The sequence below is a fragment of the Scleropages formosus genome, chromosome 7, assembly GCF_900964775.1.
Source record: "Scleropages formosus chromosome 7, fSclFor1.1, whole genome shotgun sequence".
In the NCBI taxonomy this organism is placed as follows: Eukaryota; Metazoa; Chordata; class Actinopteri; order Osteoglossiformes; family Osteoglossidae; genus Scleropages; species Scleropages formosus.
The window spans coordinates 13130161-13156126 of NC_041812.1; the positions used below are offsets into that span (position 1 = coordinate 13130161).

General features: G+C 43.4%; 1 protein-coding gene across 1 annotated transcript in view; it reads left to right on the top strand.

The window, feature by feature from the left end:
• Positions 1–25966, top strand: part of obscnb (obscurin, cytoskeletal calmodulin and titin-interacting RhoGEF b) — a 62982-nt gene that overhangs the window by 25080 nt on the left and 11936 nt on the right. The window contains exons 34-65 of the mRNA XM_029253433.1: positions 1673–1939; positions 2365–2631; positions 3022–3288; positions 3473–3739; positions 3849–4115; positions 4336–4602; positions 4783–5049; positions 5480–5746; positions 6169–6336; positions 7172–7438; positions 8303–8569; positions 9143–9412; positions 9639–9905; positions 10390–10656; positions 11470–11748; positions 12611–12877; positions 13162–13434; positions 16475–16741; positions 17999–18274; positions 18598–18870; positions 19117–19407; positions 19836–21095; positions 21312–21593; positions 21856–21937; positions 22111–22232; positions 22420–22617; positions 22717–22758; positions 22976–23074; positions 23269–23487; positions 24036–24087; positions 24268–24320; positions 24423–24530. Coding sequence (XP_029109266.1) covers positions 1673–1939; positions 2365–2631; positions 3022–3288; positions 3473–3739; positions 3849–4115; positions 4336–4602; positions 4783–5049; positions 5480–5746; positions 6169–6336; positions 7172–7438; positions 8303–8569; positions 9143–9412; positions 9639–9905; positions 10390–10656; positions 11470–11748; positions 12611–12877; positions 13162–13434; positions 16475–16741; positions 17999–18274; positions 18598–18870; positions 19117–19407; positions 19836–21095; positions 21312–21593; positions 21856–21937; positions 22111–22232; positions 22420–22617; positions 22717–22758; positions 22976–23074; positions 23269–23487; positions 24036–24087; positions 24268–24320; positions 24423–24530 — 8085 coding nt within the window. The remainder of the gene's footprint in view (positions 1–1672; positions 1940–2364; positions 2632–3021; positions 3289–3472; positions 3740–3848; positions 4116–4335; positions 4603–4782; positions 5050–5479; positions 5747–6168; positions 6337–7171; positions 7439–8302; positions 8570–9142; positions 9413–9638; positions 9906–10389; positions 10657–11469; positions 11749–12610; positions 12878–13161; positions 13435–16474; positions 16742–17998; positions 18275–18597; positions 18871–19116; positions 19408–19835; positions 21096–21311; positions 21594–21855; positions 21938–22110; positions 22233–22419; positions 22618–22716; positions 22759–22975; positions 23075–23268; positions 23488–24035; positions 24088–24267; positions 24321–24422; positions 24531–25966) is intronic.

A 25966-nucleotide genomic window follows, 5' to 3' on the forward strand; every position in this document is an offset into this window, starting at 1 on the left:
AATGTCATTTATTGCCAACCATCCCTTTCTGGCTGTTATAATAAGCTGTGAATGAGTGCTTGCTTGAGGGCTACAACATCCAAACATACATTTCTACTATTGTTTTATCATTTTGGGGATGAAAGATGTGATACGTTGAAAGCTGGATACAGCCTTGATGGGGCTACCTGAGATCTAGCCCTCAGAAGGAGAACAGTGTGAAAGGAAGACCCTGTGACTTCCTGTGTATGACTACCTTATGTGATTTTTATAGAGTGCCCCCCCACCTTTGTAAAACAGCTGGAGAATTGTGAGGGTAAGGAAGGAGAAGATCTAGTCCTGTCGTGTCAGACCTCCAAGAACTGCGATGTTCTGTGGTACAAAGACGGGTCCTTGATAAAGGAAACCACCAAGTTTTGCATAAATCGTTTGGATAAGGAGGCCACGCTGACCATCCGGGGGATGGACAAGGTGGATGCTGGGGTGTATGAGTGTGAGGCGGGGCCAGCCAGTACCACGGCTTTTGTTACTGTGAAGGGTAAGAGAAGAACCTCCTTCAAGAAACACCCTGTGGAGCTCCATCTCTTCTCTCCTTCACTTGACTGAACTGCCTGTGATGTTGCTACTCCATGTGACCTTGCTCTCATGCACTCAAAAGGGATCCTCATCTTTTCTTTTTCAAACCAAGCTGCTCTTAATCACCTTAGTCACCTGGCAGTTAGGTTGTGCTCATTCTTCTGTAGATTAAATTAAGGTAATTTCAGACTAAAATTCCACAATTTGGTTTGTGTCCCTACTCATAGTATACTTAAAATATACTGACTCTGTAACTGACTCTGTACTTTGACTGGTCGGTATGGTCACTGTTGGAAAAATTTGACTGAAACTTCTGTTGAATGAAATATTGAGTTTAACTGGACCTGAAAAAAAGACCTTGAAGATCAGTTGGCATAAAAACCTTCAGGGTGGTTGAGTTTTTTTTTATTTTTCTGTAGCTCAGAAACTGAAGAATAAAGTCTTGTGTTCATTATGGAAAGAATATAACCAACCACGCACTTTGCCAACTAAGTATGTGCCATAACAGTAATAATACAGTTATTGGTTAGGTCCACCATGTTGTGAGTCAAGGCATGGTATTGTTTGAAATGTAGCACTGACTTCATTCCATACATAAGCCTGTGTGTGAGTGACAGAGAGAGTGTGTTCCACTAATGTATGGATGAGTGACTCAGTGTAAATAGTGTATCTAGCAGTGTAAGTCACCTTGGGTGAATAAGGTGTGTGGGCTGATAACACTACATATAGTTAATTGGAAGTCACTTTGGAGAAAAAGTGTCTGATAAATAAATAAATGTAAATACATAAATGTAAATGTAAGCCTTTTAGTCAGGGGTTCCTGTCAAGAGGAAATCTGAAGAAGGATAGAACAGCTCTTCTTATTTTTTGTCAGCATAAATTTTTTCCTCAAATTAGTTTCTTGAAATGTTTTCCTTACGTAAAGACCTCTGAATTGTATCCGGCAAATAATTTGATTTCCTGCAAGTGGAGGAAGCTCTAGTTATTTCTTCAAATCTGTGACTTTAAGTTTGAACCATATCTCTCATTTCTACACTCATGTGTTTCCCTTTGTCGCCAATTTGGGCAATGTCACCCCCCCTCCGTTTTTAACATGAAACATACTTGTTAATTTTAGTTGAACCTGCTGTCTTCAAGAAGAGGCTGAAGGATTTGGAAGTGCAGGAAGGAGAAAATGTTACTTTATGCTGTGAACTGTCTAAACCTGGAGCCCCTGTTGAGTGGAGGAAGGGAAGAGAGGTGCTGAAGTCTGGCGACAAATTCCAGATAAAGCAGAAGGACACATTGGTTGAGCTGAAGATCAGTGACCTGAAGCCTGAGGACAGTGGAGAATACTGTTGTGAGTGTGGAGACAAAAAGACTATGGCCAACATTGTGGTTAATGGTAGGAAGTCATCACTTTTATCACTTTTTTCCTCCCCTTTGGAGAAAAACATCTGCATGTCTCCTTGGCCACTTTTTGCAAATTCCATCACTAATCATGGAGGAGCCCACGTTCCCTTGTTGTCTGCTTATTTAACATGTGGTCCTATTTCCCTGCTAACTATGCAGATTCTACCACCAAAGGTATCCAAACTTACTGACATTTTTTTGGTGATTTTTTTTTTGTATTAATATTTTGCATCTCTTTGGATGGTGGCATCTATGTGTTGTAGTCAGTGTTGAAATAATTACATTGACCCTAGTAGGGGTTTTCTTTGTTTCTTGTTACAGAATTGTCTTGTTTGCATTTAGTTTAGATGATCTCAATACATTTTCAATCCTTGAGCATTTGAAGGGGTAAATAATTACCCACTAATTATTCTCCAGCACTTCCAGTAACATTTAAGAAACAGCTGAAGAACCAGGAGGCAATAGAAGGTGACAGCATCACCCTGCATTGTGAACTGTCTAAAGCTGGAGCTCTGGTGGAGTGGAGGAAGGGAAGAGAGGTGCTGAAGTCTGGAGACAAGTTCCAGATGAAGCAGAAGGGTTTGTCGGCTGAGTTGAAGATCAACAATCTCCAGTCTGAGGATACAGGAGAATACAGCTGTGTGTGTGGAAACCAGAAGACGACTGCACAACTCAGAGTTGATGGTATGAAGAGTCTGTGTCCAGCTTCATTGGCCACACAGTCTGACCAAACCATCTTTCTCCTGTTTGTTGACAACATGTCCTAATTGTGGAGGTTTGAATGTCAGAGTGCAGAATATTTGTGTTAAAATGAAATTGTGCATTTTGTGCTGTTGTCAGAGTGGTCCCAACCATGTTGCTCCTGGATGTTTTGGGTTTCTGAAGTCCCTATGTCATCCTGTAGCTTCTGTTTGATGCAGTTGTACCTAGATGGTGCCCACCAGAATACTCCTATTCTGGCTTTGTCTGTGCTGTTTTTTCATGTTGAGATGCAGCAATCATCTGTTGTTAGCTTCTGCACTGTTTTGTTCTGCTACTGTGCACGTGTGATGTCTTATACTTCTGGTATCCCAGAACTTCCCATCACCTTCAAACAAGAGCTGAAGGACCAGGAGGCTGATGAGGGTGACAGTGTCATATTACACTGTGAACTTTCTAAACCTGGAGCCCAAGTGGAGTGGAGGAAGGGCAGAGAGCTGCTGAAGTCTGGAGACAAGTTCCAGATGAAGCTGAAAGACACATCAGTTGAACTTAAGATCTGTGACCTGAAGCCTGAGGATACAGGAGAATACATCTGCAGAACAGCAGACAAGCAGACTACAGCTCAAATCAAAGTCAATGGTAGGAAGTCACCTTTTTCTATATGGGAAGCATATTAGAGATGCATGCTTGTTTTATTGTATTCTTAAGTTCTCACACAATTTTATGACTATATGAAGCTACAGTCTTGGAAGATTGTCTTTGGACTCATGTGATGCCAGCAAGATCTTGGTTGTAGTATTTTGCTTTCACTTTGGTTCCTCAGTACTCCCCATTACCTTCAAACAAGAATTGAAGGACCAGGAGGCTGATGAAGGTGACAGTGTCATCTTACACTGTGAACTTTCTAAGCCTGGAGCCCTAGTGGAGTGGAGGAAGGGAAGTGTGGTCCTGAGGTCTGGAGACAAGTTCCAGATGAAGCAAAAGGACACACTTGTTGAGCTGAAGATAGGTGATCTCAAACCAGAGGATGCAGGAGAATACACCTGCAAAATAGCAGACAAGCAGAGCACAGCTAAAATCAAGGTCAACGGTAGGAAGTCACTTTTCTCTCTATGGGAACTATGTGGGAGATTTATGGACTGATGTGATGCCAGCAAGAATTTTTGTTGTAGTATAACATATCCAATCTGGTTCCTCAGTTCTCCCCATCATCTTCAAACAAGAGCTGAAGGACCAGGAGGCTGATGAGGGTGACAGTATTACTCTGTGCTGTGAACTTTCTAAACCTGGAGCCCCCGTGGAGTGGAGGAAGGGAAGAGAGGTGCTGAAATCTGGAGACAAGTTCAAGATGAAGCAGAAGGACACACTGGTTGAGCTGAAGATCAGTGATCTTAAACCTGAGGATACAGGAGAATACACCTGCAAAACAGCAGACAAGCAGAGCACAGCTAAAGTCAAGGTTAATGGTAGGACCCTCACCCATGCTTTACCCTTCACCAGTGTCCCTTATGTGTTGCTTCTATCTGCCTGCGTCCCAGAACTCCTGGTCTCCTCACGGTGTCATCATTAAAGATGAACTCATTATTTATTGAACTATTTCAAGTAGGTCATTATGTTGTAAGAAAGGGCAGTGATTCTTTACTAAAGTCCTTTGTACATTTTGATGACTTATGTTTGGGTCTCTAGCTCTGCCGGTTGTCTTCAGACAAGAATTGGAGGATCAGGAGGCTGATGAGGGTAGTAGTGTCACTCTATGCTGTGAGATCTCCAAACCTGGAGCTCCGGTAGAGTGGAGGAAGGGAAGAGAGGTGTTGAAGTCTGGAGACAAGATCCAGATGAAGCAGAAGGACACACTGGTTGAGATGAGGATCAGAGATCTCAAGCCAGAGGATGCAGGAGAATACACCTGCAAAACAGCAGACAAGCAGAGCACGGCTAAAATCAAGGTTAACGGTAGGAAGTCACTTTTCTCTGTATGGGAACTATGTGGGAGATTTATGCTTTATTTGTTCTCATATTCTCTAACAATTAACTGACTCAAATAATATTTAGACTTGGAACACTGCATTTGAGTTGATGTGATGCCGAGAAGAATTTTTGTTGTAGTATAACACATCCAGTCTGGTTCCTCAGTTCTCCCCATCACCTTCAAACAAGAACTGAAAGACCAGGAGGCCGATGAAGGTGACAGTATTACCCTGTGCTGTGAACTCTCTAAACCTGGAACCCCTGTGGAGTGGAGGAAGGGAAGAGACGTGCTGAAATCTGGAGATAAGTTCAAGATGAAGCAAAAGGACACACTGGTTGAGCTGAAGATCAGTGATCTCAAACCTGAGGATGCAGGAGAATACACCTGCAAAACAGCAGACAAGCAGAGCACAGCTAAAGTCAATGTTAACGGTAGGAAGTCACCTGTTCTACAGTGACACTACATCTAAGTTTTTCCTCTCATCTTGTTCTAATTGTCTTCCCACTCGCACAGCAGTTATACTTTTTCATATCTATTCTGCATACAGCATCATGTAAGAGTGATATATATGAAGATGTTGAGAAGAATTGTAGTTCTTGCAAATTTCTCTTGATGTGAGACAATGCCTGCCAAAGAAAAGAGGAAAATGGTCAAGGTTGTAAATTTAGGTGTATACAAGATTCCCCTTTGTGTTTATATTGTCCTTGTGCTGTAGAGTCCCACCATCATTGTGTCACGTAGACTATGTCAAATCAGACTAATTGCTTTATATTTATAGGAAATTATTGTATTGTCATGTGATTTTTGGTTGTAGTTTTGCAGTTTTGATCAGTTGCACTCAGTTTAAATTTGGTTCCTCAGTTCTCCCCATCACCTTCAAACAAGAGCTGAAGGACCAGGAGGCCGATGAAGGTGACAGTATCAGCCTGTGCTGTGAACTTTCTAAACCTGGAGCCCCCGTGGAGTGGAGGAAGGGAAGAGAGGTGCTGAAGTCTGGAGACAAGTTCAAGATGAAGCAAAAGGACACACTGGTTGAGCTGAAGATCAGTGATCTCAAACCTGAGGATTCAGGAGAATACACCTGCAAAACTGCAGACAAGCAGAGCACAGCTAAAGTCAAGGTTAACGGTAGGACACTCACCCGTGCTTTTTCTTTCTTCAGTGTCCCTCATGTGACACTTCTATTTGTCTGCCTCCCAGAACTACTGGCCCCTTAAACATGGTCTCATTAAAAATTAATTTAGTTACTTTCCCATTAGTAAAACTGTTATTAAGGATAGTGGGGACAAACAAATGGATTCTAGGCCATAACACCACTTTCCTGTCCATAATTTTACTGTTAGTTTCCTCTCCATTATTTATTAACTTTGTCAAGCATGCCATGTTGTAAGAAATTCCAGTGATTACTTTAGTCCTTCATTCATTTTGGTGGCTTGTGTCTGGGTCCTCAGCTCTGCCAGTTATCTTTAGACAAGAGCTGGAGGACCAGGAGGGCGATGAGGGTGGTAGTGTCACGCTTTGCTGTGAGCTCTCTAAACCTGACGCTCCAGTGGAGTGGAGGAAGGGAGGGGTGGTGCTGCATCCAAGTGAAAAATATGAGATGAAGCGGATTGGAGCTGCTGTGGAGCTTGTGGTTCACCAGCTGAAGATGGATGATATGGGAGACTACATTTGTGACCTTGGGGAGAAGACAAGTAGCGCATCTCTCAAAGTCAATGGTATGAAATAATCTGGCTTTTTCTCCTGTATCTCACCTGTCATTTCATCCTTACATGGCTGCTCTCCATCAGTTTGGACAATAGAGAAAGATCTTCATCATCTGAATCCCTTTACAGATTTTGACCTTCAGCTTTAGCTTCTGAAGTTTTAGAGCAGAAACTCTGGTGTCTGTCTGGACTCTACTGATTTATGTTTCTTCATTTTATAGATAAGATCCATGTTCTATTTTCAAGTCTTCCATATTCTACTCAAAGTCACTGGTTGCTTTTGAGCAATATTTTGTTTTGCATATTCCATCAAAAGGTCTTGATTACTCTCGAGAAACTGAAAGAGTAACAAATGGAGTCATTATTTATTCAAAAAGTAACACGCAGTTAGGAGTGGAAAACATTTTCCCATTTCCTTCTATGTAAATTTGATTTCCAGGATGTTCTTTACATTTACATTTATTTATTTAGCAGGTGCTTTTCTCCAAAGCGATTTCCAATGAACTCTACGTAGTGTTATCAGCCCACACATCTTATTCACCATGGTGACTTACACTGCTAGATACACTACTTACACTGAGTCACTCATCCATACATCGGTGGAACACACTCTGTGTCACTCACACTATACTATTTACAAGGTTTTCCTGCCACATGGGGGAAAAACTTGTACAAATTACCAAACTTTAATGTTTCCTTAACATCTGTAGTACATACATTTTCAGTAAGTGCTCGTTGACATTGGTTATGTCATTATATACGTGTCATTCTAAAATTGTTGTTGTACAGTATGGTAAAGCTGCAGGTGAAACCCATTGCAAATTGCATGTCTTCTGTAACACGACAGCCCTCCCAGTGTTTTTCAAACAAGAGCTCCAGGATGCGGTGGTCGAGGAAGGGGGTAGCGTAACCCTGTGCTGTGAGCTCTCCAAACCCAGTGCTCCAGTTGAATGGAGGAAGGGAGGGGTGGACCTCTGCCCTTGCATCAAGTATGAAATGAGCCAAGATGGTTGCCGTGCCCAGTTAGTCATCCACAGTGTAGATCCAGAGGACTCCGGAGACTACACCTGTGATGCCGGGTATCGGCAAAGTACCGCCCACCTGGCCGTGAGTGGTAGGCTGAGCTTTCAATACAATTTATACACAGGCCGCTTTTTAAATGGTCTACAACTGAAATAATGTATAATGGTTTAAGTAGCAAGAATGTAACCATCAATGTTCAGCTTTTGGCATGTTATATAACAATTCTGTTGGCTGAATGACATTGTATTTAAGAGGGAGCATATTTCTGTTCCATGCATTTTCAATAGCCGCTCGTCCTGATCAGGGTCGCGGCAGTCTGAAGCCTATTCTGGAATCACTGAGTGCAAGGCTGAGGGGGGTACACCCTGGATGAGACCCTGGCCCATCGCAGGGTAGCCACACATACTCACACAGTCGCTCGCCCATTCAAACACTAAGAACAATGTAGTGTCATCACTTTACCTAAACAGCATGTCTTTGGACTGTGGGGGAAAAAAAACCAGAGCACCTGGAAGAAACCCACGCAGACATGGGGAGAACATGCAAACTCCACATAAACTGAGCTAGATTTTAAATTATCCCCAAACAACCCAGGTTGTCTGAGGTGGTAGTGCTACCATGCTGTCCATACCACTAGTTTGTTTAAAGTAATGGTATGCCAGGGAAGTGAGTTTATCACTAAAAACTGGTAATGTTCACTCTCAAAACAATTTCTATTTATCTTCAGTGCCTTGAAAAACCAAGGGTAGTATGAACTTTCTACTTCTGACTTTTCATATTTGGATTGCAGCCTTCATGCTCTCAAGTCTTTCTTGTTATAAAAATTTTGTAGTATCATTATCTATGAATTGTTGCAGAGATTGATCTTCTTTCGGTGCTAATGTGGATGCTGCAGTTAAAAACCTCCACATTTAACCCAAGTCTTCAACATTTGCTTCACCCGTATCCTCCACAGCCCTGCCAGTGTTTTTTAAGACCCCACTGGAGAATGTTGAAGGGGAGGTGGGGGGCAACGCTGTCCTCTGCTGTGAGCTGACCAAGCCTGGAGCGCAGGTCTGGTGGACATGGGCTGGCCAGTCTCTGGAGTCAAGTGGGAAGTACCAAGTGAAGCAGGAAGGCGATGTAGTGGAGCTCATCATCTACAACATAAAAACAACAGATGCTGGGGAATACACCTGTGACACAGGCAACCAAAAGACATCTGCCATACTTTCCGTGCCGGGTAGGGGGTCCATGCCATGGATTTTGTCAGAGTTCTTGCAAACAGCTGTTCTTCTCCCTCCTTTCCACCTCGTGTCCATCCTGCATTGTTTTTCCATACCCCATTGCTTTGATCACCCTCACTATCCTTGTCTTGTGAGCATTGTGGATAGAGGAGGGTGACAAACTTTTCTTCTTTACGTTTCTGCTAATACTTGTACTGTTCACTTCCAGTCCGATTTTCCTCATATGGCTTGAAAGAAGCATCATTTCTTTGGGCTTCAGAATTCATTTTCATCTTTGTGGCAAAACCTTCATTATCTTCTTCCTGTATCATTAAATTCTGCTTTTTCTGTGCTTTGCTCTCTTGATTTATCTTTTGGATTTTTCTCTATCTACTCTTTGGTGCTTCGTATTACTTCTTTCCTTCTGGTCATGAACAAACTTCAATGTACTAGTCAGGCATGCTGTACAGTTTACACTCTTGATGAATTGCACCAGTTGCACCAAGACAAAGATGTATTGTCAGCACAGAGTTGTGTAAACACACAGTGCCTCATCTAACCCTGGTTGCCCAATGGGCTTTCCACAACAGAGCTGGAAGTCACCATTATTAAAGGGCTGGAGGACTGCGTGGTGTGTGAGAAGGACGATGCTCGTTTTGAGTGCCACATCTCCCATGTCAACATACCCGAGGTCCAGTGGATGCTGCAGGGTGTTCCACTGCAAAGTAATGAAATGAACTTGATCCAGGTGGAGGGTAAGGTACACACTTTGACCCTCCGAAGTGTCACGCAGGAGGATTCGGGCTTTGTGGCCTTCAGTGTAGGCCCCTACATGTCTTCTGCTCAGCTCAGAGTCAGAGGTAAGATGGTGCTGAGCATGGAATTCTTCTTCATTTAGTGTCACCTGAAGTGGAAACATCCATTAAAATTATTTTGCTGGATTCCTGAAATTTGTTGGAGATTGGACTTGTCATCACATTCTTTCTGGATTTTCTGCCTTGCACCTTGAGACTTTGGGTTCCATTTTGACATCTGTTTGGATGAGCCACTGTTGAAGGAGGTGCTTCTGTCATTCTTAATGCGCAGCTACCAACGTGATCTTCACCTGCGGGCTGCGGTGCCAAGAGGCACAGGAAGGGGGCAGCACATCTCTGAGCTGTGAGCTGTCTGTCTCTGGGGTACAGGTAAAATGGAGGAAGGATGGCGTTGTCCTTGTGCCCAGTGACAGACACACAATAAGCATGGATGGGTCAAAGGCTGAGCTCGTGGTAAACAATCTGACAATGGAAGATGCTGGAGAATATACCTGTGACACAGGAGGCCAGCAGACCACAGCTTTTCTAAAGGTCAAAGGTGTGTGTGTGACACAAAGGTTGGGGCAATGAAGGTTTGATGCTTTTTTCGGTGGTACTATTAATTCTGCTCCCGCTGATGGTTTCAACAGCGAAATTGGCATGTTGGTGTGGGAGAAGGTCCTAGCAATTTTATGTCTATTGGCCTTAGGCACCACTATGAGCTGTGAATAAAGAGCATTAGAGTAGAATAAGGAGCCCCACCATCTTGGCCATCCAAGGGAACATGGGTCAGTTTGCCTTCGTAGGGCCACTTCACCACAGATGACTAGTGTGGTATCTGAAGGACTCAAACCTTTGCAGTGATTTACCGCTGTAGTTCTATAGAACCATGATACTTTTAAAAGAAACCATACTGGTTATGTTCATATGTCTACTTAGAATTTTTTTGGGTTATACATTTTGCTGTCATCTCCATAGCCTCAGACCCAAAGCTCTCCTTGATCTTCTCTGGGGTGTCCTTTTTTTAACTTTATTCCCAACAGCGGCTCCAGTTGCCTTCAGGAAGGAGCTGGAGAGCCAAGAGGTGAAGGAAGGTGGAGTCGTATCCCTGCGTTGCGAGGTCTCCAGCTCTGATGCATCCGTCACGTGGAGAAAGGGGTCCATGGTACTGTCCCAGGGGGAGAAGTACACTTTGCAGCAGAGGGCCTTTACACGTGTACTCATCATCCACGATGTGGTACCAGAAGATGCAGGAGAATACAGCTGCAATGTGGGGGACAGAACGAGTACAGCCACCCTCACTGTCAGAGGTAATTACAACTGAATCTTTTTATACTTTACTGACATACTCTGGACTGTACAATTGTTCATTGAAATGATACATTCTTCATTTGAACCAACTCTTGGAAAAACAACAGCCACAAACTTTTCATTCCTATTTTTTCAAATCACATTTTCTCATACTCTGAAAGAAATATTCTACAGCAATGAGACTTTCAAGAGCCATGCAAAAGCAGCTTTTTGATTTAATCTTTAAATAATGAAGTCAAGATTTCTTTGTGAAGAATATTTTTCTTCAGTTCATATAAAATGGGAATCATTATTTGACCATCTTCAGACAGCGGTTTCCTTGTTTTTCAGTTACATCAACATCCATTCATAACATTTAAATCTTTTTACAATGCATTTCTTTACAGAACACCCCTGTTTAACTGACACAATTTAAATACAATATGAAACTGTAATAAACTGCAAATGGTAACCCTAACATCAATGCTAATAACACTGAAATTTGAATTATTCATAATCATCATCATCATCATCATCCTAAACATGGCATTCAGTCTTATAGATCAGTTCATGCCACATTTACGTAAATGATGATGATAATGACAAGCTTTAGAAACATCATGAAAATTGTACACTGAAGAGGCAGTGCTAAGTGGAGCCCTCCAGTAAGTGAAGAGAGCTATGCATTTGCACAGTCTGCTATAATGAATTTCTAGAAAACAAACTCCCATTTGCTGGGGGATGAGTGTATGACTGTATGAGCTCTAATGGCGATGACGCCGTGATCCGGACACACTGAGCTCCTCCTCCCCCTGGCCATTTCCCCCTGGCAGAACATGTGTACATCACCTTGGGGTTGCGCGATGTCGCCGTGACAACAGGGGAAGATGCAAGATTCGAGTGTGAGGTTTCTCAGCTGGGGGTGACTCATGGCGAGTGGCGACTGGGTGCCAGTATTCTCCAAAATAATGACCTGAACCAGATGGGTTGCCAGGGGTATCGGCACAGCCTGGTGCTGAAGATGCTCACGTCTGATGACTCGGACGTCGTGTCCTTCACTGTTGGCGAGGAGAGGACTGCTGCCAACCTGCTGGTGCTTGACAAGCCTCAAGGTAGAGGCAAGATGGAGAAAGGTTGAGGCTGGCCTTCACCACTCTCCATCAGGGGGCTCACCTTTGTCCACCCACAACCTTCTCTTGCTCATGAGAAGACGTGTTCCAGCAACTCTACTTGCATGCATGGATTTACCCTTAATTCATGCTGTCCTTATCCATCCTACTCTTACCTTGTGATGCCTCATTTCATGCCATTCTCTAAAGATATACTAGGAAATTCTTTAGATAGGCATTTATATTTCCTGCATCTAAATAACTGTAACAACTTATCTGGCAACATTTAATTTAATCATATTTCATTTGCTCCTTTTGATAATTGCATATTTCTACTATTTTAAAAGTGCTACTTTTAGTTAATGCTACGAAACAAGATGATGGCAAGTCTGGGCAATGAAGCTTCTTTCTTTTTTTTTTTTTTTTTTTTTTTTTAATTGTTTTGCCTTCATAATATTCACTCAATTTGAAGAAATGAGACTTGGTTTCTAAAAAGGGTGGAATGGCCAACATGACTTACACCTTGGAGACATGGAACTTGAAGTTAAGTGAATATAGAAGTAGAAAAGAAGTGGATTGTGTTTTTTTTTGTACTTGCAGAATAAGCATGGGAGGCATGGTACTACCTGTCTTCAGCACTAGAAGGACTCATAACTCCACTGGTTGCTGAAAGTTTAAAGATGCATATTATGTACATATTAATGGAAATGCCTATGACTTTGTTGCCTGTTCAGAAGAGTGTATCTGACAGCCATGAAATTGGTATTGCTAGAATCTGTTGCAAAATTTCCTGACCTCTTTTACATCTCGTCCTCTTTTATTTCTTAGTCATTTTCAATGAGTTCATACACTTCTTTTTCTCCAGGAGCCCCAATCTTCTTCCAGCAGGAACTGAAGAACCAAGAGGCTGATGAAGGGGGAAGTGTCATCTTGCGTTGTGAACTCTCTAAACCTGGAGCTCCAGTAGAGTGGAGGAAAGGGGGAGTGGTGCTGAAACCCAGCAAAAAGTATGAGATGAAACAAGAGGGCCGCCAGCTGGAGCTGCACATCCACAACTTGGAGCCTGAGGACAATGGATATTACACCTGTGATGCAGGCGACCAGCTGACCACAGCTTCTCTAACAGTAAAAGGTACCTGTGTGGTTATTTTGTCCTATGTTACCTCACTATAGGTTTCACATTAGCCGCAAAAGTAGCTGGCTCTCCGCAACATAACACAAAAATAACCAGAAGGTTTGAAGCTTGGAAAGGTCAATTTTTTCTCCAGATAAAATATTCCATATTGCCTAGTATAACGTTGTTGCGTAATTGATCATTTTCAAATGGGGATGGGAGGCTGGGAGTATTGATGGGCAATCTGGAACAGCACAGTGTGGCTGAGTTCCGCTCCCTTTGTGTCCCTCTGTGCTCCACAGCGGGTGAAGTTCGCATCGTGTCTGGCTTGCAGAACACAGATGTCTTCGTTGGGGAGGAGGCTTCATTCTCCTGCCAGTTGTCCCACAGGGGGGTCAGGGGGGTGCAATGGTGGCTGGATGGCACCCGATTGCAACAGAGCTCCTTCGCTGAAATGGGGGTCACTGACGGCATCGTACACACACTTGTCCTGAAGAACCTAGCAACCAACGACTCGGGAACAGTCACATTCAAAGCTGGGAACCAGGTGTCCTCCGCCAAGCTCTTGGTCAAAGGTATATAGGAGAGAGAAGGAAAGAGGGCCATGGAAGTCAAATAATATACTTAACCCTTTCTTGAAGGCCCAGTTCTGTCTGCCAGTATCAGAAAGAGCATGATGCTCAACCCCATTTTGATTATGGTGAACAGCCTTGAGTGCAGCAACAAGAGACATGTAGTGCATGCAGTTACTTGGTCTGGCTTCTGTAATGTTGTACATGACTTACAACGTGTAACGTATATAATGTCTGTTCAGGTGGAAATGGAGCTGGGGTAATATAATAGCATGGTCTGGATCATTCATATGTTTTTTTATTAGGCATCACGTGTGCTTTTCATATTTTTCACTGCTTTTGATCTTAATGCAGTTATCTTTACAAAGCATCATACTTTAACCCTAGATCTACATTTGGTACTCAGTAGGTTACAGAAATTCCAGTAATTCTAGAGTTAAATGATGCAATGTATATCAAAATTAAAGAACTGAATTATTTTATATATTCAAATGCCCAGTACTGTTAGACACTCTGTAGTTTCTTACGAAGCACATATTTATAAAGATTTAATTCTGAATAGAATTTCCTTAAATATTCTCATGGTATTACTGCCCTACAAGATAGAGATGATACACAAGGTGTCCAAGATGGAAAGGGTTAACATTTTTTTCGGAAGTAATGAATTTGAAAAGAGATGTGAACAATTTTATCTTTGCTCTTGCTTCATTCATGCTACAGACCATACAGTGCTACTTGAAAGTATGTGAACCCTTTGTATCCATTAGTTTTACCACAAAATTTTTATTTAATCAGAACTTCTCATCTGATGTAATAGCTGTGTAATTACCAATTCCATATGTTGGTTTGGAGGAAACTGTGTGTAGTAGAAAAGCAGAAGTAGTGCAGGTGCAAAAATAAGTGAACCCCAGGTTGCATTGGTTAAACAAAGTAGGAAAGTAGAATCAAATGTGTAAATCAAAATCACTTATTTCAGAAGCTTATGTTAGACTTGGATTTTATAAGTTTATTTTAACATTTATACAAGAATAATGACCATCCCTACAGGGTTCACATATTGTCAAGTAGAACTGTGTAACATGTAAAAACTAACCAAAGCTTTTCTCATAGTATTAGTTTAATGGCCTAATTAATCCTAAAATAAATCTGTGAATGAAAACTTTAACTGCTGCTGTTAAAATACATCTGCTGATCAGAGTAAATTATAATATCCCAAATTTCCTTTGTCCTCTGAAGAAACCCTCTTCAGGACAAGAGGAAGGAAACTGATTGATGTGTTGTAAGGGCATGGCATACAGTAGTATTGACTCATGTGACATTTCCATTGATAATTATAAATATTAACCATTACGAACCATAACCATTTTACCAAGATATGCCTCCAAATCACAGCATTCTGTCACTGATAAATTATAATCAGGTTACAATAAGGAAGCCCGTAAGTGAAGGAATTGAAACTATGAGAGCATATCTGAACAAGATATACACAGCTCAGAATAAAACATGCAAGCTCAGAACAAGGAAATGAGGTTCCACTGAACATGTAGTCATCAAAACTGGACAGCTGAAGAGTGGAAAAACATTGCCTGATCTGTCTAATCTCAGATTTTTTTGAGACTTCCAATGCCATCGTCAGAAACTGGTATAAAAATAATGAATCCACGGACCCATCTTGCCTGGTATCGGTTGTACAGTCTAATGGTGGTAGTAGTGTAATGCAGTGGGTAGTGTTTTGTTGGAACATGTTAGGTTATTAGTACCAACTGAGCCTGTTTTCAATGGCATACAGTACTAACACATTGTTGTTGAACAGCTGAAACCCTTCATGTCCAGTCTAGCCTTTCTACAATCGAAATTTCCAGCAGGACAATGTGCCATGTTACAAAGCATACATCATCTCAGGATATTTCCACAAATATGACGGTGCCTTTACTTTACTCGTGGCCTACACAGTGGCCACCTTTCAAACCAATGAAGCATCTTTGAGATGACATGGAGCACTATGTTACCACGATGAATGTGCAGCCAAAAAAATCCGCAGAGACTGTATGAAGCGGCCAAGCCAGCAAGGACAAAGAACCTTGTGGGATGTGTCCAGCACCTTGTTACTGAGTTCATGCTGTCCTGGAGGCAAAGGAGGATCCCACCTGGTATTAGCTAGGTGTTCCTAATATTATGGCCAGTGATTGTAGACTACATAACATCACTTAGATGTTTTGAATTATAAATGGTGATGGAGATTTATGAAGAATATAGTGACTACCAAGTGTCTGGTGCTTAAGAAATGCCATCGTCTTGAAAGTTACGTACCGGAGTGTGTGGAAAGACACAGATACGGTTTATAAGTGTTTTCTTTGAAGTTTAACAGTACTGGTCCAATATCAAATTGACTCTATGAGGCAAAATTTCTCTCAGATGGCTATTACAGATTTTGGAGTTTGCTAGGATTGATTTAAGATTCTCTTATTTTATTTAGGGTTCACCTTTATTACTATCACAAAGTTTTAAAAAAATGCTGATGGCTATGTGTCCAGCAGAATAAACTCAAAATTCAGCATAGTTTCCACTAAGCAGCTCTGAGAACTTCCCCTGCCACTCTTCTCTCGTGAAAAGCCTAACCTTTCCCACGCTCAGCTGTGGCCCTTTCTCCCTTCCACACCTTACCTCCTCCTCTTTGCTCTCACATTTGTGTGATCATGAGCCCTACCATACTATAAAGAAATGCCTGGAGTAGTTTGGAGCAGGAGAGGATTTTCCCCTGGATTTTCTGAAAAAACAAAAATCGTGTTCAGTGTTCCCAGTTTACAAGAAAATAGAAAAGTATTTTCCCCATATTCCTCAAATTGAAATCTGATCAATTTGTTGATTTTCATATTAAATTTCTTGGGGAAAAAACTTACTCTGAAAACAGAGGGATTTGTAAAACAACTCTAGGTCTGCTCACTTGGCATTTGTGATGATGAGAAGTACTATAGGGAGTACTGTACATGGACAAGTTGCATGCCCTGACCCTTAGCATGTGGTTGCCCCCCCGATGGTTCAGATCCCACGGTGGAGGTGGTCAGCTCCATGGAAGACAAGTGCGTGGTGGAGGGCCAGCCAGTGGAGCTCATATGTCAGTACTCGCGGCCGGTGGAAGCAGTGTGGAAAAGGAACGGGCGCCCTGTGCAGGCCGATGGCCGCCGGGTAGTGATCGAGCAGGACTGGAACGTGGCCCGGCTGCACATCAGCCGCGCGACCGTCCAGGATGGAGGCATGTACTCTTGTGAGGCAGAGGGCACCTGTGTGACGGCCCTCGTGGAGGTGCAAGGTGAGCCTCTCTTGCCAGTAGAGCCATCCTCTGACCTCAGACTTCCTAGGCTCTATTGCAGTAGAAATTTCAGAGTATGGCTCCTTGTAAAAATGTTAGATAATGTTTTTCTAGATTCTGATTGACTCCTTGAAGGAACCCATGAAGTTACTGTTCTGCCGTGTCCCTAGTTTTTCAGCTTCAGCATATGTGTATGATTTTTAACAATGTGATTTTAAAGACGCATTTGAACTTTTGTTAATTTCTCATATAAGTGTGCGGTAGAGAATGGAACCACTGTTAGTTAATTGTTGCAGTTATTTTATTTTTACTGTTACAGGATGTAAATTATGCCTATATGTATTTGGAGAGCTGGGGTGCCTAAATTGTAGAAAATTTAAATAGTACAGATTAATTAGTTTATTATAATGAAAGGTTAGTGAATAAGGGATTACCTAAAAATAACAGTCGACTTAAAACTGTAACCTTCTGATTGCTGAACACTTGAAGACACTTTGGGAAGTTGTTGGCAATGTGTGCAACTAGTACAGTGCTAGTGTCTCAGATTCAAGTTGCTGATGACAGTTTGGTGGCTCAGGACATCCTGAACCCAGGGAGCACAAAATTCTAAAATTCTCATTCAATACCCAATAACATGTGGCACCATTAACAGCTGCACTTCATCCATCCAGACTTCACCATACCTCTCCATGTACCATCAGGAATTAAAGATGAAAGTGGTCTTTGTTCATCCTGTGAAAAGATGCTAGAAAAGAGACAAAAATTACAATTTAAACTTAATTTGAAGTTGAGAGAGACACCATGCACTTCTCAAGCGTTTGTGAATAAGAACCCACAGAATCACGCTACTGTACTTTTAACATATTCAAAGCAACATGCGTTTCCCATCCAGAATCCATTGCATTTCTCTTCTGGAAGTTCTGGAACAGCTGCATGTGTCTTGTACAAGTGCTTCTCCAGTTAGTTGCAGTGACAATAATTCAATACTCCATACTTCAACCCATACTACAGCACAGTACAAATGAAATATTAATGTTTATATACAGAGCAACACTAGATTGATTTCACCAGGAAAGAACAGAAGGGACCTGAAATAAGGACTCAGCTGAGCAGACAAGGAGATGTACCTCATAATTCTTTTAAGACTACACATATAATGGTATACATTATTTTACTTGAAAACCACTTTAAAGTAGCTATTGAGAGATATTGAAACTTTGGTAACTCAATGTTATTGCAATGTTTTCCTATGAACAGATAAGTCAGTGGACATTGTTCAAGGGTTGGAGAACGTAGAGACGGTGGATGGTGGAGAGGCACTCTTTGAGTGCTCCCTGTCCCGGCCAGAGACCCGAAATTGCCACTGGCTCCTCGACGGCCGGCCTGTGCAGGAGTCAGCCAACGTTGAGATTGTGGCCTTCGAGAGTGGTCGCCGTCACCTCCTGCTGCTCAAGGAGCTCCATGCTGCTGATAGCTGCAGGGTCACCTTCCAGGTTGGCTCAGCAACAACGTCGGCCTTGCTGACTGTCAAAGGTGAGCACTTATGTGTGTGTGTGTGTGTTTAGTCAGACAATTAGCCTTTCATGGGTTTAATGCATGTAGATTATCTTTACATTTGCAACAACACAAAGACATGAAATAATACTTTCACTAAATAGTTTATCTTTTTATAACTCATTGAAAAAAAGTAGTATTTCATTATAGGTCCAATTTCTTGCTGAAAGGCTCCCATGTTCAGCATTGGATTGCAATGACTTGACCAGCTGTCATGCATCAAAAAAAAGCCATTCAGTGTGTTTTCTTTCAATGGAACAAAATGTCAAAGACAGGCTTATTGTTTTCTTTCATGTTTCTAGGCTGGCAGCTCAAAGTGCTGAGGCCCCTTGTGGACCAGACAGTGGTGGTGGGTGAGCAGGCTGAATTCTGCTGTGTGCTCAGTGAGCCCGTCTCTGAGGATGAGGTGTTCTGGTATGCCGACGGCACCGAGCTGCAGCCCAACGACACCTGGGCCATGCGGGCTGATGGCCACTCTCATTACCTGGTGCTGCGTCAGGCCCATCCTGGCCCGCCCCAGGAGATCACCTTTGCCGCCAGGGATGCCCTCTCCATTGCCAAGCTCACTGTTATTGGTAGGATCTCCTGGGGCAGCTAGGCCTTCTGCAGTTGAAATGCCTCAGTGCATTAGATTAAGAGATGGAGGGGGGACCTATTTAAAAAAATATCTTTGCATGACATTTTAAAAACTTAAGAAAAGGTCCTGAAAAAAATCACAGTTTTATAGTCACTGGCCCTTTTCACCTTTAAATTATTACTTTCAGTTTTGCAAGTATATTGGACACTTAACTGTTAACCAAAAGCCATAACTGCATCCACAGCCGTCCCTGATCCCCCTGAGGACCCCGAGCTGGTGAACAAGAGTAGCCGGTCGGTCACGCTCTCCTGGTTTACACCCCTCCATGATGGTGGGAGCCCCATTCTGGGTTACAGGGTGGAGATGCGACTAGCCAACAGCGCTCTCTGGCTGCCGTGTCACACGGAGCCCGTGCGGAGCACCGAGTTTGTGGTGGACAACTTGAGCCCTGGTGCGGGCTATCGGTTCCGTGTGGCAGCCATGAACCGTGCTGGGATCGGGGAGCCAGTACAGCTTCCCCAGACTGTGTGTCTTGGTAAGAGGCACCCGCTTACCCGGGCCTCCGTCTGCCATACTCAGCCAGCTGGAACTGGATAGCTTGTTCATGCTGAACAGCACTGCCAGGCATCATGAATCTCACTTAAAGTGTGCACTGTACTGATGTTCCAAACCCTAGAGATGTCAATACAATTTAGAGCAGTCTTTGAGCTTGCTCGCATCTTATTATGGCATGGGCTTCTTCCTATATCAGCATGCTTGGTAAACTCTCTTAGGCACCAATTTATGAAATTCTTGCGCCAACTACTAGAATTCCTTTCAATGAAAGGAGTATTGATATGGGAAACTACCTTTCCTGATGTTTCCAGGGATAGAAAGGAAAGAGTTTGCGCAGATTAGATCGTAATGTACTGAATTACATAGCGCTGTCACTGCATATGAATTTAAATCTTGTTCTCTGTTCAGGTGAGGAGGTTTCCCCTCCAGTACCAGAGCCAGAAGAGGAGAGCACCCAGCCCAGTTTGCCTCCAGAGGCAGCCTCAGAAGGAGACCTGCACCTTCTCTGGGAGGCACTGGCAAAGAAGCGCCGCATGAGCCGGGAGCCCACGCTGGATTCCATCTCTGAGCTCCCTGAGGAGGATGGCAAAGAGTCAAGGGTGGGGAAGGAAAAGGAGATGGTGGAAAAAGAGAAGAAAGTAGAGCCAGATCCTAGCCTCTATACCAGCTCTGAAGATGAGTCCATTACTGGTCCACCATCATTAGTGTCCTACCTGAAGAAGAGCAGCAAGTCTACCATCACCGTTGCAGGTGGACAGGCACAGAGCATCTCTACTAAGAAGTTCTATGAGCACTTCCAGATGACTGAGTCGGTTCAGGAGTCAACAGCTGTGAAAGATGTCAAGGACGAAGAAGCAGAGATGCGGGAGGCAGCCATCAAAATCCAAGCAGCATTCAAGGGCTACAAGGCTCGCAAGGACATGCGACCTGTCTTCAAAGAGGTCTTCAAGGACCAGACAGTGGATCCCAATGGCACCATCCACTTGGAATGTGTTGCGGTTGGCAGACCTGACAAGGTTCGCTGGCTGAAGGATGGTGAGCTGCTGGCAGATGGCAAACACCACCATATCGATATTTACAATGATGGTACCTGTTCACTGGTCATCACGGGAGTGACCACCAAAGACACGGGCATCTACACTTGTGAGGTGACCAACAAATTTGGTGTCACCAGCCATAGCAGCAAGGTGACAGTGGGAGTGCCACGGGGGGAGCTAGGCTGGCGGCCATTGCAGGTGCCCTATGGTTACAGTGCAGACAGCGAGCCAGAAAGCTCCTCGGGGAGTGAGATGGATGAGTCTCTTCGACAGGCTAGCAAGCGGCTGAGGCACCTCCTACGTATTCAACTTCCAACAGACATGCCGGGTCTGGAGGAGGAGTCCTTTGTGAGTGCTGATGAAGGTGAACTGCCACCACCTGACCCCTACTCGTACCGTGAGGATGACCGTTACATCTACATCCGCTTTGACAGCCTTGCTGAGGCTCAGACGGCCTCCCAGCGCTTCCAGGAAATGTTCACTGCCCAAGGTGTCCCTGTGGAGACCACCATCCTGGAGGGGGGACCACGCAAGGTGGAGCTGCGCATCATGAAGCTGGGCTACATTCAGGATGGCTCACGCACCCCCACGCAGGACAAGCAGTCGCCTGCCTTTATGGCTGGAGCTTCTGGTGAGGAGGAGCATCATTTTTATTTGGAAAGAGCCAGTTGAACAAGGATCTATTTAATTCACACGGTTCATTTAAGTCTGTGATTAAGATTGCTCTATTTTAAATACTTGCTTGAGATGTTCCTGTTGCACAAGATACTGGATAAAATGTCAACTTTTTTCCTCCTTGATTTGGCCACTGTTGCCTGCATTTGCCCCCTGTCCCCTCATCCTGTAGCTGCCCCGGTCTTCCTGACCGAGCTGCAGAGCCAGGATGCACCAGAAGGCTACCCAGTCAGCTTTGACTGCGTGGTGATTGGAAAGCCCCCACCCAGTACCCGCTGGTACAAGGATGGCAAGCTTATTGAAGAGAATGACCACTACATGATCAACGAGGATCAGGAGGGCTGCCACCAGCTCATCATCACAGCCGTGAGGCCCTCAGACATGGGTGCATACCGATGCGTGGCCGAGAACAGCAGTGGCATTGCCTCCACTACGGCAGAGCTCCGGGTGGACTGTGAGTGGCACCTCCTCCTCCCAGGCTGGCTCCGCACACTTTGACTCACAGCTAGCCACCTCATACTGGTGCTTTCACTCTTTCTTTATACTTCAATAGGCTATTAGATGTTAATCTCTTTCAGATGTCATCATTATTTCCCTGCATTTTAACATTTGTCTGTTTTGATATATTGATTATCTAATTTTAGATTAGTTGTACTTTCAGGATCTCCAGTAAGATTTAAAAAATTTTCCCATGATCCCATTGTCTGTGTGTACAGTGTCCTGTAGCTCAGACTATGACACTGCAGTTGATGCCACAGAGACTTCCTCGTACATCAGTGCCAAGGGTTACATGTCCAGGTGAGTCAATATACCTGTCCATTTCAAAGATACAGGTACTTCTCAAAATAATTTAGGGCACTCCAAACGAAGATATTCAGTTAATATCAGTTCAGCACCCAGTATCGAGAGATTAGTTACATTTGGAAAGTGAGGTGAGCACATGAGGTGATGCAGATGTGGTTTCTCCTTAGGGAGACGGAGGCCTTTGAGTCTGTTACTGAGGAAGAGCAGTTGCCGCAGGTGGTTGATGAGCTGCGTGATATGCGCATCTATCCTGGGGCCCCAGTAGCTAAGATGCAAGTCAAGGTCAAAGGTCAGTTCCTGTCCTGATCTTTGGTTGGTGCAAAGACTTGAGAGGCAGAATTCTGTTTTTCAAGGGCAGACTCAACAATGTCAATACTTCCAGTAAGACATTGTCTCTTTGGGATGCATCATAGGTGTTGCCATGACCATAACCAAGGCCCTTTGAGTTAGCTGACTAAATGCACTCCTTTGGCTAGGCTACCCCCATCCCAAGGTGTACTGGTTCAAGGATGGGGAGCCCCTGCGGCCTTCAGATCACATCCTGGTGAGAGAGGAGAAAGGCCTGCACAGTTTGGAGGTGCTGGGGGTGACCCGAGACGACACGGGAGAGTACTCGGCCTACATCACCAATGCCGCCGGTTCTGCTTACTCCTCAGCCAGGCTGCTGGTGTTGGGTGAGTCCGCCCTTCTGTTGTATCACTTCAGTTAGCAGTTTGCGTGATGAAGGTTTGTTTAAATCCATTTCTTGTTTTATATATTCTGTGCATCATCAGGTCCTGGTGAGAAAATAGCTGAGGATCCTTCAAAAGTGAAAGGTAAATGAATAGTGTCGCTTTGCACTCAGCCAGCTTCATTCACCTGTTAACTTGATTTTAAACAATTACTTTGCAGGTTGAATTAATGAGCGTTGTTATTTGTTATGTCTAAGTTCTATGAAGTTGCTTTAATCTGATGTAGCTGTGTTTATATATTTGAATGTCTCAGCTCCAGGTGTTTTGTCCTGTTTCACAAAACCTGTGTTTGATATGAAAGGTACCAAGGAGCCTCTGGTACCGCCGCGTTTCTTGGAGAGGTACCCCAATCGAACGGTGAAGAAGGGAACGAGCATCACTATGACAGTCAAAGTAGAAGGTATCCATGCCTGCAAGCGTGCTTTCTTCATTGCTGTTGGCACTGAGCTACTACAGGAAAGCAGAGCAACGAAATACACAAAACAACTGATCCCTCTTTCTTATCTGGTGGAGTTAATGTTAAAGGTTTAAAGTGACATTGTTGTGCTTAGGCCTACGGTGACGTTTGTTGAACTGTCTTCCTTTTGCCTCCAGGCTCCCCTGAGCCCTTGATCACTTGGCTGAAGGAGGAGTCTGCAGAGGACGTGCTGTGGATCAAGCCTGACACGCCTGGCTACAAGGTGGTCAGCTCCGGCCAACGGCACAGCCTCATCCTGATGGACGTGGACACAACCTACACGGGCACTTACACTTGCATCGCAACCAACCGGGCAGGCCAGTCTGTGTGCACCGCCCGCTTGCAAGTGGAGGATGGTAAGGGAAGGACATGCTATGTACTTGCTACATGAAGTCGATGTGTCCTGTCCTGTTTACCCCTTGTTTGGTGTCATCGCTAGTCAGATTCAAGTTTCAGGCAGGATTTTAACTTGTGCAGAAAGTAACATTTTTACGTTTTCGGTTTGGGCTATGAATTCTGCTCGGAAGGTTGTACTGAAATCATTGTGCATTTACATTACATTTACATTTATTCATTACATTTATTCATTTAACAGACACTTTTCTCCAAAGTGATGTGCATATCTCAGAAAAATACAAGGAGTGCATTACATCAATAGAAGGAGAGATTTGGATGCAGACACGTGATTCTAGAGTACAGTTAATGTTACATTCCACCATATGAACCAGTGTACATCACACAAGTAGCTACATGAAGGTTTACCTATTATTCAACAATTTCTAACCACAAAATTATTAAACAAACATTTGCACATTTACATTGTTATTGAAATATAAATCTTGCATGTGAAATAGATATTGCATCAAAGCTTCTGGAAATATTTTAAGCCCTGATTTTGTTGCAGTGCCAGTAAAGGAGGCTCCTGTGGAGAAACAGACAGTGAGAGCTGTTCAAGAGTGAGTTTGAGATCTGGACTCTATAGAGAAAAATAACATCTGAATTGTAAGCTGAACTGCAGATACTGGACGCTAATGCTTTGAACAGAGCTTGTTTCTACAGTGTGTCTCAATGTGGCACAGAATTGAACATGTAACACTTTTATGGAAGGATGAATGATGACATCCTGTGTTTCTCAGGGTTCTTGGAATCACCATCAGTCCTCCAGAAGATGAGCCAAGTACTATAAAAGGTTGGGAAAGGAAGTTATTCTTATCATCAACACAGAAAAGGAGTGCATCAGCGCTCTCCTTTGTAAGGACCGGCCACATGTTATGATTTAATGTGTTCCCAGCAGAGCAAAAGTCGGCTGGCGCCTTCCTGGGTGAAGTGGGGACAGAGGAGTTCCTTCAGAAGCTCACCTCCCAGATCACAGAGATGGTGTCTGCCAAGATCACCCAAGGTAAGAGAGCATAGCCTTGTGCTGCATCCCATGCATACTCTTCAAAGGGCAATTTTTACCAAGCGTTGTTGGCTAGCAGTCACCTGCTATTCCCTCAGATGGTATGAGCTGTTACACTCGGGCTTTATCGTAATCATTATTTTTTTACTCACCTGATGCTTTTGTCCATGGCTACTTGTACACTTTGTCAAATTATTCTTTGTTATATTAGTTTTTTTGGAAAGGAATAATGAATTCTTTTAACATAGTTATCTGCTGTTCACATCAAAATTGTAATGAAGGAGATTGCTGTTGATTGACCAAAATTTGCTTAATATCAAATTGTCTAAAGATGATCACCCATTTATGTATGTTTGGTCAAAAATTGTACCTGAAGAGTTTTTGGCATTATGTGCCTCTTTAGTAATGCATGGAAAGTTATATTGTCTTGTGTATTGTCTTCAGTGTGGCTATTCTGTGGCTGTATTGTGGTTCAACCTTGAGCTAAATAAGGTGCGCTTTGCATCTTGTTGTTGGACAGAGAGGATGATGGTATCACGCGTGGCTGAGAAGGGGGTGTTCGGTGTCACCTTTGCACAGTTTGGTCGAAGCATCTTCACAGGCTTCCCAGCATGCCTCAGGAAAAATTGTGTCTAACTGCCTGCTTTTGTGCTCACAGCGTCCTCCTATTTGAAGGGTTAGTGTGCAAATGAGGATATAAGGAGGTCACCCTGCAATGAAAGTGCATTGTCTCACTCTGCTACCACTAGCCAGAATGGACCTCGCCACCTGTCCACTTTTTCTCACAGTTGTGCTGCGACGTCTCTCATCCTCTCATCTTCTCCTTCACTCATCTCATCCACCCATCCATCTAATCCATTCACGCACATACTCACTCAACCATCCGTTTGTTATTCAGACAGCTTTCAGAACCATCAAGTGCTCCAGTGGATGAGGTCATGGCCCAAATCCAGTATGTACCCATTGTGTTGTACCTCGTGTACTGTATCAGCTATATATCCCAGATGCAGTATCTTTATGACACGTGGCACACCTGGCTTCCACAAGGCAGGGCTTCTCACCGATGTCCGGCAGCAAACCCAGGCTTTGTCATGCCATGCCAGCTTCATATGATTTGTCTGTGTTTCATTGTTTGTGGCTGACTGGCTTTGGTGTCCATACAGGCATGGTGGTTGAACCTTATTTACAGAGTTTATCATAGAAATCTGCTCATTTAAAAAAAACAGTAAGTTCAGTCCAGGCAGGCATTTAAAAGACTCCGAACTTGTGGAAGCAAGGTGTGTGGTTTTTGTCACCCCTGTGATTTTGACTTTAACTCTTTCCTTTTACTGCTGAAGAGGGCTTTAAACACCGTAAAACTCTATATGTCATACTTTGAAGGTGTCAGCTATCAGTAAAATTATTTCTTTTTTTTTTTTTTTTTTTTTTTTTACAAG